This window comes from Dermacentor albipictus, chromosome 1 (genome assembly GCF_038994185.2).
Source record: "Dermacentor albipictus isolate Rhodes 1998 colony chromosome 1, USDA_Dalb.pri_finalv2, whole genome shotgun sequence".
NCBI classification, from domain to species: Eukaryota; Metazoa; Arthropoda; class Arachnida; order Ixodida; family Ixodidae; genus Dermacentor; species Dermacentor albipictus.
The window spans coordinates 89,770,090-89,788,030 of record NC_091821.1 but is presented as its reverse complement, the minus strand read 5'-3'; the positions used below and the strand labels follow the sequence as shown (position 1 = coordinate 89,788,030).

Below are 17,941 nucleotides of genomic sequence, written 5' to 3'. Positions count from 1 at the left end.
TCTTTGCAAGTAGTGTCCACCGCTTCGAGTTGAACACCTCATGAACTAGAATTATGCTATCTGCTACAGGAAGCCTTAAACATTTTTGAAAAGTGTTCGCTGAAACACCATATGTGCTCTATTGATAGACACAGAGAAGACTGTGCTCAATGAGGGACGACAGACACGGTATGTGTGGTGGCTTGAATTTTTATTTTGAAGTGAACATGATGTAAAATTATTTGTCCAGTATGTGATCCAAGCACACAATATGGTCTTTGAAAACAGGTGTTGAAGCGTCACATCACAATGGCAAGCTTAATTCAAAATCAGAACAGCATATCATAGAACGTAAACGACCGTTCTCAAGAACAGGATTATGTGACGGACACTGAAAAAAGTATTAAAGAAGTAAAACAAACAAGCACACAAACAGCATAAAACTAATTCATTTGTGGGTAACTTTCTCGCAGCATAAAATAAATAGATAAAAAGTTGACGCAGAAATATTTAGATAGGTGCAAAAGATGAAAGGTTAAAGCTAGTATGCTGCGGTAAGACGACGTTATCTGTTTGTCACTGCTGAGAAACCATGTTACCTAGAAGTACATAACAGTCACAAGCAAGATTTTTTTCAACACGGCACATTTGCTTAAGAACAAGCGAGAGAAAAAAAGGAAAAATAAAAGATCTCAAAAGTTCACGACAACTGCAGATACAACGCTGTGCGGCCTCAAGGCGCTGTCAGTGGCAACAAGTACAAAACATAAGTGCTCTTCTCAACCATCTGATGAGTCAAGGTGATTGTGTTGTTCGACAACTTCTCTGTGCCGCTTCGTGACGGCAGTTTTATGAGGAAATTCGAAGAAAAAATTAAGGTACATTTATATATTTTTAAACATGTTCTGGCTGTGCTTCACCCACGCCTATTCCGTGGGAAAACCTTCGAACGCAGCGATGTCCGCGCAATAGGTGGCGCCCCACAGCATGGTGGGGGTGCACCTAAAAAAAAAAAGAACTCTCTTTAGACCGAGTACAATGCAACCATGTCCGCGCGCCCAGTTCGTACTCACTTTACTATGCTTGATGCGGATATTCCCTGCCCGGGGTTTTATCAAAATTTGCGCTAGAGGGTGCTGAACCATATTGGGACTAGCAGCGCGATACATCGGAAAAGAAAATAAAGGAAGTAACAGTGCTTCTTCCTGTCTGCTATTTGCTCATTTCCTATGTTGTGTCAGAGACGCATAGCTGATGTCGCCGAGCCCCCTGGTACAGCCGCTGCACGTATAATGGCAGTAGTGTGACCATTCCACGGATGCAGCCTCGGTGGTTCCTTGGTTATGAAGGTGGGTTCGCAGCAAACGTTCTAACATGCACCTTTCCTGCACAGGTCACTGGCACAGGACAGTCAAGCTGTAGCGCCGAGTATTTAAGTGCTTTCGCGCGTCATGTGACATGGCCACCGCTATCGCGAGCACCGCGGAGTTGATCATACGAAGGTCATCGCTACATCGAGCAAGCGGAGGTTGCTCATGGCTCATCCATAGCATGGCTACATCGAGAAAGTGGGGGTGGTTACCTCAGGCGGAATGTGATCGGTGCGCAATTTACGGTACCCGAGGGCTGGAGAGATTTGAGCTCCTAGACTGGGGCTCCTACAGTAGGGTTGTAAGCCCATTGCCGACCGACTAAAGATAGAGAATAGAGCCCCCGTGTGTGCCACCTTTGCGCTATACCATCTCCTCCTCAGAAGGATGAGGGAAGCGGCGCACATACCAGTGATTGTCTAGTAGAGAAACTGCATTGCCAATCTGGTGTATCAAAACAGCAGCAACAGCAACAACAACAGTACATTAGTTAAAAAGGCGCCGAAACTATTATTTGATCCTGCGGAAATCCCCCGTAACTGTATGAAAATATTTGGGAAATAGATTTTCCTGGCTGTCGCATCAGCTTTTTTTTTTTTTTTGGTTCAGCTGCGGCAGTCATAACAAGCAAACTCTCTCACAGTACTTCTGCGTTTATGAGCCCTTGTTTTAAACTGGTAGCGACGGTAGAGGTGTAGCGGCGGTCCTGGGATCGTTTTGAGTTGCAGACAGAATGGCCGGACACTACAGTCATGGGTAAATGACCTCGTAACCCCTTACTACAGACTAAGAGCGCTACAGACTAAGAGACCTCCATCTACCATGTTCGTTTCCTTCGACTAAACGATCGCCTTAAAAGACACCTGAATTGTTTTGACATAAAGTCACTTGGAACTTCTAGAGAATGACAACAATGCGGGAGTTGTTTCGTCGGTTAGGGATTCTCAAGGCGTCCTAGGAACGGCTTTTGCTTCCTTATCGATGTGACCGTCCCCTATCACAAAGTACACTACACTGGTGCAGCAAAGCTACGTAGATCTTCTGCTGCGCCCAACATCCCCACCTAGCTTGATTGCAAGACGGTTGCTTGACCAGACTAAGGTAATGATCGGAAATAGGAATTTATGAAGAACTATATGACCGTAACTGCTAGTTCCACGTTTTATTGGTACAGGCCGTTATCTGCACGTTGGCGATGAAAACATCTATAACATGCAGTGCGCAGAAGAACGACTCTTTCAGAGCAATAACTTGAGCACATGAAGCTCACAGCGTTACAGGTGCGAAATAACTAGCCCCTACGCGAAACACCTGGTACTTCCTCTCTAGAACATATTGGCAGACCACCTAGCAATATGGCAGCGGACATGTTAGTAACATGTGATTCAGTTTTTATTTTATGATACAGTTTTGATTATTATATCGTCTATTCCAGATTACGATGTCATATCACTTGTGCAACGCTTGCACACCTCTTCTTACATCGGGTAAAATAAAGCAAATATTTAAACTGAGCACTCGGAGGCGTTTGAATTATATTGACCTATGCTTATACCGTCGTCCGCGGGCCGCTTGCACAGTATTGTGGCGATGTGCCTATTGCCATGACAGGCGGCTTCTATAAGCAGTGCGAAAATATGCCATTCATACATTTGTTTACGCCAGCTGCAGTTTTATTTCCGCCACCCGAACGTGTCCGCGGATTGTGCCTTCACTTCAAGGCATTACTTTGTCAATGCAAAGGTGGACACACACGGTTTGTCTAAAATCTCTAGATCGGCTTTGGCCAAGTAGCGATAACTTCCTCTTCTCCTACCACGCTTTCCTTGGCGGCTCGCGTCGACCGCCATGTTCTTCCTAACGCGCTCCGGTGGCGCGGTTGTACGCGCTGTATATGCACATGAACGGTGTGCATTTACCGCCACGGCTTTGCTGTAAGAGGCAGGAAAGAAACGTGGCAAATGAGTTGCGTTCCAGCTGTTATTTACGTGCTGTTTTTGTCGTAGACGGTGCGAGCGGTGAAACAGCTTAGTCGTAGTGCAGCTGCCTAGTTCGGGAGAGAACAGTGCACGTGCGCATCTTTGTATATGCAGAGTGTTATTGCAGATGTTTCGATCAGTCGCTCGTACGTAGGACAATTCAGAATTGTGCCTGCAGTTTTGTATGTGAAGTTTGTTTTTGCGGATGTTTGCAACGGTTACTCGCCCGTGGCACAATTCAGAACTGTGCCTGAACATTCGCGTGCAAGCGGTGCAAACTTATTTTCCTTAGTAAACAGTGCGCATAGCTCTTCCCTGTCCTTGCTCGCCATCCTCGTTCCCTCCCCTCGCCATCTTCTCCCTATCCCTTTTATTTCTGTCGGCCGCAGCTTGTGTGCGCAAGACCTCAGATAGCAACTGCTGCGGCCGGCAGTGTCTTTTCCTCTCGTTTTGAACTGTAATCAAACCACTACCGAATCTACTGTATGCTGCTGTTTAAATATTCGACAATAACTCAACTAAGCAATTTTAAGTAGGATGTCGCGAATGGCTACGCGTCATTCGCGCTCAAGAACGAACCCACGATCACAAAGCCAAATTTGCCGTTCGTAGCCGAATCTGGTTAGCGCTATTCAGACTGATGCTAAGCTTTTCGAAACGTGCATTCCGCCCGCAGTTGCGCTATCTGTGCCTTTAATACGTGTAAACCATTGTCTTGAGGCGAACAAAGAAACATTGCAGCAGCAGGCAGCAAGAAGCGTCCGGAAAGGTACGCTGACTTCCAGCAAACAGCGACAGATATACAGAAGTCACCTTCGCTTGAAATCTGTAGCCGACACAATTCCACAAGCAAGAAACCAAGCGTGCTAGCGCCGTCGAACTCAGCAGCTGGACTGGCCCAGGAAGAACATGGCGAACGGAAGCAGCTTCCAGCCGGAAGTAAGCGCTGTGCAAGAAAGTGCGTCGGTGGCGCCGCAAACGTTTTCGGTACTTAGCTTTTAAAGCTCATAAAGGGACTTTAGGTCTGTCCGGATAGTGCCGTTGCCGTCTGGCACGCGCTTGCTTCCGAAATGGGGACTACAATGCAAAGAAGGGATGTCATGAGTAATCAATGAAGGCAGTGCAATCCCAGAAGAGGACCAAGGCGCAGCGTCTTGTGTGTGGCGGGCCAGTTGGGTCTCGATAACCTACTCAAGTACAGTAGCCCAAACGGAGAGTGGGAGCAAAGGGGGACGAGTTCTTCAGCGTTAGTCATGAGCATACCTTTTAAAGCTGCGAGGTGCAATGAAAGCGTAGAGAAGGGCATCAATTAATCTACGGCTCTCGTGTTTCGTTTTGCCCCCACACAGCGTTTTAAAAGCAAGAAGAGCAACAAAGGTGAAGTGTAAGAAAACAAGTTTTAGCACTGAGCACTGGCTAAACTCAGTAGTGGCTATGTCACCGTGGTGAATCCTTCGCAAAATGTTGACAGAATCAGCAGAACTTCGCTGTTGTTTAGAAGAAGCTTTATTTAAAGCGAACAGATCTTAGTATCCTTACGAAAACTGTCTAACCTTATTCCTTCCACAAAAGAAAGGATAACACCGTGACAACTACAGCAAAATATCGACTAAAAGAAGACATCACAAATGGTATCGAACGTGGGGCAGCTCCACTGCGGAAAATTGACTCTTCAACCAGCTGTAGCACGCCAGCGACGAAACCCGAATGCTAAAAGCAGCAGTGACTCATGGGGCACCCGTTCAGGCTCGAGCCATAGTGCGCGAGAAATAATGAAACCAGCAATGAGGTAACATAAGGGAAGCGAAAGAAGAAACGGAAGAAGAAATGCAGCGTAGGCCGCGGTTCGCGAGTCTGAAGGTAAAGTGGAGCCGCGATGCACGATAAACTCGTGAACCAGCAACGAGGTGAGAGAAGCGATACTGGCAGCGGTAATTAACAAATTAATATGCAAACGGCGTTACTTGCGTGTCACATACTAATAAAATATTTCACCGACGATTGCGATAGTTCCTAATGCGAAATTTGACTGCGGCTCTATAGTGGTTTCATTTTTCGCGAACTATTGGCTGGCGCGGACAATCTGTCTCCTGCAGCACATTGCGAACGGAGCGAAGTGTGGCACCACTGCCTCGCTAATCGGGAGATCGCGAGAGGGAGCGCGTGGGTGACGCGTGGCCGCGATTCACAGTAGCCGCCGCAGGCAGACCTCTCAGCTAGACCATAGAGTTTCACGCAATAATTTCTAGAGGGAACTCTGGCGCTTGTGTCTGCGGCAGCTGCAATCAGGGCAGTTCAGCCAGCGTGGGAATTATGGGAAGTACATGGGTTTGCTCAAACTTCGTCCTTCTGGTTTGATGCGGCATGGTGACTTCGAAAACTCACGATTTTCAACAAAGCACTGCGCAACAAATAATTAAAGAAACATTATCAAAATTGCCCGGCGGCAGGATTCGAACACAGGACCTCAGGCCGGAAGCACGATATTGAAACCATTACGGCACGGACGCATGCACTGACAAGAGCCATGGAACGCCTTCATGAATTTCTCGCGGCCAGGTCAGCGCGTTGAGACGCTTGGTGCGTTTCGATTTGGCCACCTCGACAGGCCGAACCGCTGCAATTAAAAGTGATTGTGTGTGTTCGCAGAGTCTTCTACACTTAAAGATGTATTGATTACTTTGGGGCAGTGAGGGCAGACAAAGCGTAATAAACGAAGTCGAAAGAACGCCTGAAGCCACAAGCACGAAGATCACACAAATCTATGTACTTCTCATCATTCCCATGGTGGCTGAGCGATTGCAGCGCCAGAGCTCCCTCTAGTAATTATTGTAGGAAGCCAGACGACTCGTGCTACTCCGGCGCCACCTCGTGGCCACCGCCGCCGCACTGCTCGACGCTCGCTGCAGGAACGGGCGCCTACAGAGCTGCGCATTAAAATATTTGTCCGTTCAGTCAGGCGGCGAACACATTCAGTAACGTTCGTGCGCGAGCGATGGTTCTTACAAACGTAACACAAATTCCTCGCTTACGAACGTGTATGTTGTTCTAAGGCGCATGAAATATACAACAATGATTTTTTTTACGTTAACGGCTGCTCCACGTGGGTGCGGTTGAGGGAAAGTGGTAGTAAAAGGGGTGGAGGTGAAGAGAACCATTGCACTTGCTGGTTCTTTGTCTTTCTTAAATGCAAGCAGCACAGTACAATGCATCACGCAAGGAGCTTTGCAACATGGATGATTAATCCTTACCTAGAGCGAACGTTTTTCCATGAAGTAACGCCACAGAATAAGACCTTGGGCGGAAAATGAACTAAAACAGCAACAAGGTTTATGTATTTTGATTTGATTTTGACTTTATCTCTCACATATTGAGTACGGGTGTTTTGTATTGTTGTGGGTCTTTCGTGCTTCAATGCCGCACTTATTCCAGCTGGTAGCAGACATAAAGAATTAATCATCTGATTCTCGATTTTGCAGTTCCCAACATGGAGGCTTACTAGGAACGGTAACCTCCCTTTATTTAGTTTTTTTCTGACTGGCTCTGCACAGCTGGAACGACGAACTTTTGATCACTTCTGGCTCCTTCGATAGAGTAGAAGAAAAATAAACTGAACGAGCATATACACTGCGATAAACTATTGAACAACGAAAGCGACATTCACAGCCCAATTTGCATGACATAGTGGCCATACGTTACTGGCTATAGGAAAATAAAAAAAAAATACAATGCACAACAATGAACATTTTCATGTTTGTCACTCGTTTGTGAACAATTTGTGGCCGTTTAGCGACTGTAGCTTCATGTGGTGCACAGCCAAAAAAGATTCCGCGGGTCACGCGAAGTAAATGCGGTGGCAGCATTCATTTGTACAAGCCGGCGCGGCGCCGGTGGCAAAACGCCTCTGCAGCACACTTTCCAGTCCACTCGCACATCGCCCTGAGCTTCCATCCAGGTTTCGTGACCGGTGCCAGCTTGAGCGTCCGAATCGTGGTTGCATGGGCATGCGGCAGCCAAGCACGAGCTCGAGAAGTCACGCAGCATATTTTCGCGGCTGCATCTAAAAGGTAAAAAATAAAGAAAATAATCCTGCCCGTTGCACTGTGTTCAACGGTGCATATTTTATTGCTGTGATTTGGTTTTATCGCGTTTGTGGTAGAGGTACCGCGCAAGACACTTTACTTTCGCCATTCCCCCATTTGTTGAACATGTAACGGGAGAAACTTTGCACGCGTGATACACTATTGCTCTCTAGGAAATTGACAGAATTTCTCTACGCACCATGAGGGTGTGATGGTTTAAACTGAAAGCTCGTCAGGGATACTAATATAGCAAATATTCTAAAGAGGGTTTCAAGAGTAGCACTTTTTTGCGAATACCCATCTCATATTTGTTGATAGGGTGTGTGAAGTAAACCTTTTTTGATAGAAAAGAAACGAACACTATAACGCATCAGCGGCGTACCTGGTGTCACATGATCTCTGGGACTTGCACGATTATGCTTGACCTGCGCATCTAAGGAGAAATTTTATCACGTTGGCGGGTGTCCCTCATGATGCGGTGTGACGTAGCTTTAATTTGTGTATTCCTTACCTTAGAATTGTCTATGCTTGAAAGTATTAATCACAGGTGTTTGTGGAACTACGCAGCTTCTGTGCAGCTGGAAAATCACTGTCAAGAATAGGACGCTTTCTAACATTTATCTTTAGATATATCATGGTGTCTAAAAGTTTACAGCCAGCGTAATTTTACCGCTATTGCTTGTCACGAATTAATAATTATATCGAGCATCCAAAGCTTACAGTTGACATTAGGTCGCCATTTCTATATTTGTTCAATTTTCCTCTTGCCCGCATTACCACATGTGCGTTTTATTGTGGTAAATAGACAATGAAAACTTGGTGAAAGTCGTGGTCCATGGAGAGGAGACTCAAAGGTGTAATAATTCAAGATTTAGAAGATAACTCAACATTTAACTCAATATACATTCATGTCAGATAAAAGGTAGATCAACTTTTTCATTTATTAAAATGATGATTGACTTTGGGGACGGGACAAGAACAAATGAAGTCGGCTTAAAATAAGCAGGAAAAAAAATTATCGAGGAAAACTTGTAAAACTGACAGTAGAGTGGATTATTGATAGAAAAAAAGTGACAGGAATGTCTACAAACAGTGACTGTGTACATAAAGAGGATGTAACTTACTAAACTCTTGACTATAATGCAAACACCACTCCAATATCAACTAATGATTGGGCCGGCACAGAGATTGGTGGCTTGAAGGTGTTCACGGGCGCCGACAGAAAGTATCCTGCGAGCGTAGTTCGGAAACCAAGACATCACTTTTGGAACGGCCAGACCCACGCGTAATGAACGTCACGCTATTATGCCTGCTTTGGTTGCTTACTGGCTTTGCATTTGGCCCCCATTGGGGCCAAATGCAAAGACGTCAATGTACCGTGCATTGTATGCACGTTAAAGAAAACCAGGTGGTCCAAATTAATCCTCTACGGCCTGCCTCATAATCAGATCGCGAATTTGGTACGTAAAAAAACCAGAATTAAATCTTTTCTTAATCACGCCACGGGCGCCACTTTGTGTTCCCAGGTTTCGCGCGATCAAGCTGGCACCGCCTGGTCGACTCAAAAAATGTAGCCGCGCTCGGTTCGCCGCGCACTGCCGAGCCGAAACAGACCAGAGAGATGAAGAGTGGATGGTCCCGGGGTGGATCCGAGTACACGCACAGCCTGCTTCACTAGGTGTTGGCCTCGGCTCGGCTGCTGATGGCTAGTCGGCCAATGTCCTCCGAGACGCAGTCGGCGACAGAGTCCGCCGAGTCGTCGGGCTGCAGTGGCGACGCGAGCGGCGTGCGGTTCGCGCCGTGCTGCGGGGGCCGTGGGAGCATGATGCGGAATGGCAGGCGCACGACGAGTGGCCGGTCGATACAGCCCAGGATGGCCTTGACCTTGACCTCGTAGCTGACGTTGACCCCGTACGGGTTCTTCTCCCGCGGGTTGAGCAGCACTGTAGTCGACGAAAGGCTGTATGTGGTCGGATCCTCCTCGTGGAACTCGCTCTCCACGGCCAGCGCCACGGGGAACTTCTCGCAGCTCTGAAGGCGCACCTCGAAATCGCGCGACACGGTGGTGCCTGGCGGCACGGCGCGGCCGGGACCCGAGTCTGCGCTGCCGATTAGGTTCTTGAACCGGCCGTGCGTGAACATGCAGACATGCACGTGCTGCAGGACGGCCACCTTGAGTCGCTGCACCGTCTTGGAGGAGCCGTTGTTCATGGTGACGTGAATGCGCACCACCTGCGAGAGCACAAGGCGTCAACCGCCACGAGTGGGAAAGCATACGCCCGTTTTTACATGTCAACCCAATACGGTCAAAAAATGTGAGTCGAAAAATTTCGCTTTTTGAAGAAAAGGAAAACATCACCTTTTTTTTTATTTTTAAAGGAACCCTGAAACGATTTTGACGATTTCGCACAAACGTACGGAGTCGTTAGACTAGGTCCTTCTGATCATTAATTGATGCATCTAAGTGCTCCGCGTAAAGCGTGTAATTTATTATAAGGTATTAAAACAACTGTACATGTACATCGCTGCCGATCGCAGCACATCACTCGGCTGAATTTTAAGCCGCCCCTACCCATTTGACGTCATTTGCCCCAATGACGTTAGTAGGGTGAGCTATCCGATTGGCTGCCCTGCATGGACGCGTCATCAATAGTTTTTCCAACTTCATGGTGAACAAATGTTGGTCGTAATAGTTGGAATGTTAGTTAATTTGTTTCTATAAAAAGAACGTAATACAAAGAGAATGCACAAGAACAATTTCTCACTAGACTTATGCACTTACGGCACACAGCAAGCGTCCTCTGCTTGTGTTACAGCTTGCTCCATTTTGACGAGAGCTCCGCGGTCAGAGTCGGTCTCAGTCTTTTCGCGAGCACCATGATTCGACTTTGTTGCGTTCTGGGCTGTAAACGTAGCGACTGGCAATATGTCAAGCTGCGACATCGTGTCCCTCTGCAAGGTAGCAGACGAGTGGACTAGCTGCAGCACATCGGACTGTCGCTATTTGATCGGCGCATGAATTTTGCGCGTTTGCGGACGTCACTTTACATCGGAGGATAACTACCACAATAGCGTTTCGCGAGTCCGGTATTCGGGTAAACGCAAGCGCAAGGGAACAGGGCCTGGCTGTTTGACCGTGCCGTTTCATGGTATGAGCAGAAGCGCAAATTTCAATGGTCTGCACGATGCAGTCACCCGGTTGCACAGAGCTCAACGACACACAGTAGCAGTAATGAAATGTATTCTTCTTTGCTGCTGGTGTAATTTTTTTGCAGGAGTGTAATCGTTAACACGTTGTGTTTGTACATGTATAAAATGTTTTACACTTGGTTAGATCAATATTAGCGCTTTGTTTGGCTGGTTAAGCTCTGCGCCAACAGGTGGCTGGACCGTGTAGACCGATCAGGCCGCTCACGTACGTCTGCGCTAAAGTTCCTTCATCAGCTTGAGTTTATACCTCCATGCATCCGTCGAAACGCCCAGCTCGCCTGTGGTTACCGGAATATCAGACACGTTTGGCGCTGCGACAGAATGCTCGCAACGCACGCTGATTCAATAGCTCTCGCTAGGGGTCGACTGCCAAACAGTTGGCGGAGAGTTTGGAGAGGCTTCGTGCGCTCGCTCCTAGAGAACCGGAAGTCAACGAAACGACATGCCATCATGACGCAGAGCCAGTGAAGGCGGAGCTTAGCCCCGATTACTCGGCGAACGAGCTGAGGAGGAAATGCATGACTATGGAAGAAGGTAACTTGTAATCATCCGTAGCTCTCTTAAAATGAGACGCTTCACACAAATTGTAGTGCGAATGATTAGCTTTAGCTGTACCCTACGCGTCTACAAAATTTGTCCGAACCGTTTCAGGGGCCATTTAATGAAAAAATACGCTTCAACATTCTGTTTTCATGTGTAAAAGATCAAGACATTTATACAAGCAGAAGTCTGCGAAAAATCATTCTAAATGAGGCATAGTGCCTGTGGGGGCTTCATTTTTCCAGTCATTCTCTTCTGATGAGACTCAAGACCACAAGTTCTGCCCAAATGGTGAGCTTTCGTGGTGTAACAACAAACGAGCACTAGCTCTGGCTGCGTCGGCAGCGTCTCATTCTCCACTTTTGACCTGTGCTCTAGCGACGGCTATGCCTCATTTGCATGAACATGGACAAGGACGGACGCAGTTATTTAAGCGTTATTGTAACTTGCAGTATTTTTTTTGGTCATACGCATTTTAGAAAACCAATCATCCATGTTCTGATAACTCTACATAGTTGAAATTAATTTCTTTTTTTTTATGCGAAAGCATCAAATGGCTCATTGAGCGAAAAGCCGGGTGTCTGCAGCAGCGAAACGGCATCGAAATTCCCATTGGATGAGACGCCACATCACGTGCGCGCCTCGACAGAGCAGAGCGGGCGAAAGGGTACACCTACTGCGGCGCTGGAGAGCCAGGTGTTGCGTGAGGGGAGAGGGCATTGTCGCGAAGCCACATCACTTTCGCGCTCGAGGGCCTGTGTATTCTGCGCGTTCCTTGGCCGCGCAAGCTCTATCCTGTGTTCTAACTTCACCTCAGTAATCGCTATAAATTAATGCGTATAACAAATAACAGAATATATTCGAAGGGAAAGGCGTTGGCGGTGGTGAGTTTCGAACCTACGGCCCCATGCTCAGAACCCGAGTGTCCTACCCACTGGGCTAGACCAGCGCCTCGTATATAGCAAGCCTGTGCACCTTGCCTTATCCCATCATGCTACTTGGACCGAAATTGCCACTGCCAAGCCCGGCGTGACGAAAGCGGTGATGTCAAAAGCACCACGTCTTATTCGAGAGCCTCCCCATTAGATACTATGGCAGTCGGGCTGGGTAGCATCACGGCACGCATGGAAGTGTACCGGCCTTGTGCTATCTAGAAGGCGTTGGTCAAGCGTCTCAGCGCGCTCGCTTGCCGTCGCGGAGTTCGTAACTCAAAGGACCACTCAGCGGCGTTCCAATGGACATTTTTGCTTTTACATTGCTTTCGCCCTCAGATTTTTTCTTTAAATGTAAAGCTCATTATGAACCCTGAGCCTTACACTAGAGACCGTAATTTTCCCACCTCAAAGAGGCACATAAAATTATTCAAAAAGTAAAAGTATATCAGAAATATGAGAACAAACCTTGTGCATAAATGCTATTCAATTAGCTTTGTTCAGTTTTCCATCTGTATCTAACAAAGGCAGTATGCTTATTGCTTTCGCGCTCTCTCACTGCGTACAAGTATACGGTTTTCCGTATCATTCTGTACTTGTCGGCCACTCACATTGGGCGCTAATAGCTAAAGCAATTCCAAACTTTTCTATTCCAATTCTGCAATCAGCCCTCCTCAATTGGTCAAAAACATTTTTGGACCACCCCCTCTTCGCCTGTCTGTCACGCGACGTCACGAAAACTGCGGTAGCTTCCCATCTGATACGACGTGTACGCACTGATTATGCATCACTGGCCCGAACAAAAGAAAAATAGTTATTTCTCATTCGACGCAATTTCGCGTCGAAACTTTGACTTTTGCGTCGAAAACTTTTGACCAATAGCCCTCGGCTATTGGTCAAAAGTTTTCGGGCTGCATTCCCTTTACCTACCTGTCACGCGACGTCACAAAACCACGAAAACTCACCGCGTCAAAGTGACGCGTACGCGTTAAAGATATCTTAATATGCCGAACAAAACTGAATATTTTTTTCTGAATAGCCACAGGCTGTCCCGTCTTGAAAGAAGGAATAAAAGATGGCTGCCACTGATCGCTCACACGCTGGCTATTCGCACCTGCCGGAGAGCATGCGCTTATTTGCGTATAATAAAACTTTTTGTGTGGCCGTCTAACGTTATCGAGCCCTTTCGGCACGTTTACGACCTCGTTCTGCCAACTCTTCTTGGCTGAGGATCTGTTTTAGCGTTATTCTTAAGCTGCCGTTGCATGCCGCCGCGTTTTTGGACCAGCCACTGCAAAATAAGTAAAAGGAAGCGGACCAATCGCAGACGCCAGCACCACCCTCTTCATCCGGTTATCTATTTTCGTTGCGCTTGATCGGCCTCATCGAAACCTCTCCACTTGAGCGTGCTCCTCGCCTTCTGCAAGCCAATTACAAACGAAAAACCGCTCAATGTAGGCAATGTTATTCGTTTTGAAAGCAAAGAAAAGTGACCTCCTATAAACTAAGAGGGCGTTTGATTGGGCTGTGGAGGCAACGCTGCGGGTTACCGCCCAATGCTTGTGTCGGCGGTTACGCAAATTTGACGTTAGGAGATTGGAGTAAAAACACATTGGAATAGTTTTACGTTATAGCGCCCATTGTTGTTTGCTACGTTGGGAAATTGTCTTATAACTTGCACTGTCAGGGGAGCCATGAGAGTGCAAGCTTTAGCTACGCTGTCCTAGTTACGACGCTGGGAGTATGAAGCAATCAATGAATAAAAACCGTGAATTTTTCCGGCAGATAAGTTACTCGACGCAGTGGCACGCACACTACAGTAAGCTTCCGAAGCATATAGGCTTCAGAATTTGCCGAAGGCACGTGCTTCCTTGCATTTACGACCAGACCAGCAAAATTGATCGCACGTAGTCTCTCGTGAAAGGCAGACTTTGGTTGCACCTAAATATGTGCGAAAACGACGAAAATCATCACATTTCTCAGTCACTGCCGTTGTACTTCATCAATTCCCTGAAACCATACTATCCTAGGACTTATCAAGTCGTAAACAAAAGGCTATTCGAGCGTCAAGGCAATTTTGTTCAAATATACGGTGATGACAAAAAAGGCACAGCTGGCTTCGCGTTCATATTTTAAACGTTATCTGCTTGAAATTGTATTGGAGTATGTTATGGCCATGCTTAGCAACGAACAGAGTTATGGACTTGTTCAATATTTTTATATCACACAATGATGTTGCCGTCGCGGACACATGACCTCTATTTCATCCTGCTTAAGTGAATCACCGTTTTTGTGAACGAGAAGAAGGGAAACGGAGGGCAGCCAGCAGGCAATGAAGACTAAGAAAGCATAGGGGTAATAGTTGTGGGGCCCTATAACGTAAAACTATTCCAATATATTTTTATTCCAATCTCCTGACGTCAAATTTGCGTAACCGTCGACGCAAACATCGGGCGGTCACCCGCAGGGTTGTCTTAACAGACCAATCAAACGCTCTCCCCGTTCATAGGAGCTTACTTTGGTTTGCTTGAATAACGAATAACATTGCCTACACTGAGCTACTTGTTTTATCTAATTGGCTGACAAGAGGCGAGGAGCACGCTCAAGTGGAGAGGCATTCGACAGGGCCGAGTCACTGCACTGAAAATCGATAACCGGACGAAGAGGGTAGTGCTGCGACGTCTCCGATTGGTCCGCTTTCCTTTACTTATCTTGAGGTGGCTGGTCAAAAATCGCGGCGGCATGCAATGGAAGCTTAAGAATAACGCTAAAACAGATCCTCAGCAAAGAAGAGTTGGCAGAACGAGGTCGTAAACGTGCTGAAAGTACTCGATAACGTTAGACGGCCACGCAAAAAGTTTGATTATACGCAAATAAACCCATGCTCTCAGGCAGGTGCGAGTCGCCAGTGCATGAGTGATCGGCGGCAGCCATCTTTTATTCCTTTCGGAACGGGGCAGCCTGCGGCTATTAAGAAGAAAATTAAGTTTTGTTCGGCATATTAATGAATTTTAGCGCGTACACGTCACTTTGCCGCGGCGAGTTTTTGCGGTTTTGTTACGTCGCGTGACAGGCAGGTGAAGTGGGTGCAGCCTGAAAACTTTTGACCAATAGCCGAGGGCTAATGGGGAAAAGGCGTCGAATCAGAAATGACTGTTTTTCTTTTGTTCGCTAAAATCATGCATAATCAGTGTGTGTACGTCATATCAGATGGGTAGCTATCGCGGTTTTCCTGACGTCGCATGACAGAGAGGCGAAGTGGGGGTGGTCCAAAAAAAGTTTTTGACCAATCGCGGAGGGCTGATTGCAGAATTGGAATAGTTTTACGTTATAGCGCCCGTGGTTGAAATTGAAATGTAGAAAATAATGAAGGGGGGAAAAGGGGGGGGGGAATTGAAAGTAGACGAAAAGATCACTTGTCATCGGTAGGGACCAAACCCACAACTTTCGCATAATGCAAACCTTTGGGGTTTGGTCCCCTGTAGCAGTATTAGAAAATTAGACTGTAGCGGCATTTGAAAAGCAGCATCTTTATGCGCTGTGCAATTTACATAAGCTAAATACCAGAGAGCACTGGTGTACAGAACTGGTGTACGGAAGCTGTTATCAGAAAGAACCTTCACAATGGCTGTCAGAAACAAAGTCCCATGTGTGACGTCACCGCCGGAGGCAAGCGCCCTCGGTCGAGAGACGCTTGGGGTGCACTCACGTCTCCCTGGTGGTACGTCTCCCTGTCCAGCGACGCCTGCAGGTCCAACCGGCCGGGACAGAATACGAACGTTTTGCGTACGCTGGCTGAGGGCGGCCGCACAGCCAGCGCGTCGGCCGCCGCGTCCGCGTACTGCACGCAGCGGAGGGCCATGCGCACGGTGTTGCGCTTGTGCGGCTTCTCGTCCGACCGTTCGCCTGCGCACACCGACGACAAGAAAGGACGACCACTTCAGAGCGGCAGCGAGCTTGCCCCTGTCTAGAGGGTAAGCAGGCACTCGGGCACTGCGTGCAATGCGAAAGGCGCTTTATTTCCCTCTGATGTTATGGAGCTTCGTTCGGCAGATTTCACAGAACGAAATTTTTGTAAACTCAGTCTTATTATGGCCGTTGGTTAAGCGCGGCAGTCAGCGATAGGCAAATATTGGCATTTGCTTAGATGAGTTTGGTATACTGTGTTTAAAATATTAGCGCTGTGTTTTACATATTGGTGGGGATATATGTGGCAATAGGAACCAATCTCTGAGTATGAAATCAAAAAAGAATGCAAAATGGAATACTGTATACGTACCGGTGTCGATTTATCAACTTTTGTTAAAAGCGATCGAATGATCGATAGCTACTGAATGCACTGTTTTGAATCACTAGCATTCTATTAATCTTAAATACCTTCACGCGGCGATAACGAATATATAGTAATACGATAGGGATACTGTAGCTGGAACGCCGCGATATGCTGATTTGGATTACTTTATGCCTGAAATACGGGCATACGCATATTTTGCGAGGGCATAAATATAAGTAAGCCTGTTTGTTTGAGGATGCCTGAAATATGAGATCAGTTGATTCGTAACTCGGCAGGCTGTTTGCGGGTAACATAAATATGTGAAGTTCCCTCTTAAATTTGGGCTCTCTCACTGACCCGAACGAGTCAGCCTAGGTGTCCTTGGCTTTGGATACGAATAACCTTTAAGTATGACTTAAGCACTCGCTACTTATGGAGAAAAAAAATGGCTGTGGCTTAGGTAAGGTTAAGCCCAGGATGCGAAGCATACTAGCCTTTATTTTAGTTGTTGAACCACTGTTTAGCCTGGTGAACTGCTGTTGCTTGGCTATATTTGGTTCGGCTAGACGAAGAAACAACTCATGCATTACTTCTTCGCCTTCAAGAGTGGAACGCGACAGCGTTCCCGTCGACCCGCCAAGGGGTGTAAGACAATGGGCTACAGGGCAGCGACTACGCGCCCCGCATTGGACGCGGTGAGCGTCGAGCAAAGCAGCGTTCGGCGCGGCAACGAAATGTGCGCCTGAGCAAGAGACGCACGCCTTAGAAACAGCGCGTTTCTAAGGCAACACCGCATTCACTAGAGGCGCTTTTGTACCGCTTTGAAGCGTTGTACTCGTGGCTCAGTGGTAGCGTCTCCGTCCCACACTCCGGAGACCCTGGTTCGATTCCCACCCAGCCCGTCTTGCAAGAGTTGAGCCAAAGCCACTTCTCCTCTGTCGTGACGTCACGGTGTCACGTGATTTCATGGTCACCGCCGCGCCTGAGGAGCTGGGTTGAGCCCTCGTAATATGCTTCGCATAAAAAGGAAGTAAAGAAACTGACCTGACTTGATGGTGTGTGAATACACAACTGGCCTATTAAAGGGGCACTTCAAAACGCAGGAAAAGAATAGTTCACAGAAATGAGCAAAGATGCTATTCAATATCTTCTTGCTGAACAAAACGTTTTAACACGGCCAGAGCGTCAGTGGTGGAAATAAGATGAATTGAATTCTGGGCACGTGCAAAAATCAAAATTCGATTATGAAGCACGCCGTAGTGGGGATGACCACCTAGGGTTCTATAATGGGCCCCCAAATTTTTGTATACAACCATTTTTTTTTTTGCATTTCGCCACCTTCGCAATGCTGCCACTGCTGCCGGGATCGAATCGGCGCCCTTGTACTCAGCAGCACAATGCTAAAGCGCGAAGCTGCGTTGGGACATGAAACAAGCGCTGTTAGAACGTTGAAGCATCAGACGCGTCGCAAACCGACTCTACTCTTTGGTGAAGGGGGTAAAATCAGATCGGACACATTTCCGTGCGGGTTACCTCTTCCTTTCAGGGCGCTGAATGACGCTGGTTGTTCGTAACT

At 47.2% G+C, this 17,941-nt stretch overlaps 1 protein-coding gene across 1 annotated transcript in view; it reads right to left on the bottom strand.

The window, feature by feature from the left end:
* Window positions 1-248: 248 nt before the first annotated feature.
* Window positions 249-17,941, bottom strand: part of LOC139057269 (phosrestin-2-like) — a 789,714-nt gene continuing 772,021 nt past the window's right edge. Inside the window, exons 8-9 of the mRNA XM_070535167.1 lie at window positions 15,802-15,998; window positions 249-9,642 (exon numbers count right to left, since the gene is read on the bottom strand). Coding sequence (XP_070391268.1) covers window positions 9,085-9,642; window positions 15,802-15,998 — 755 coding nt within the window. The 3' untranslated portion in view covers window positions 249-9,084. The remainder of the gene's footprint in view (window positions 9,643-15,801; window positions 15,999-17,941) is intronic.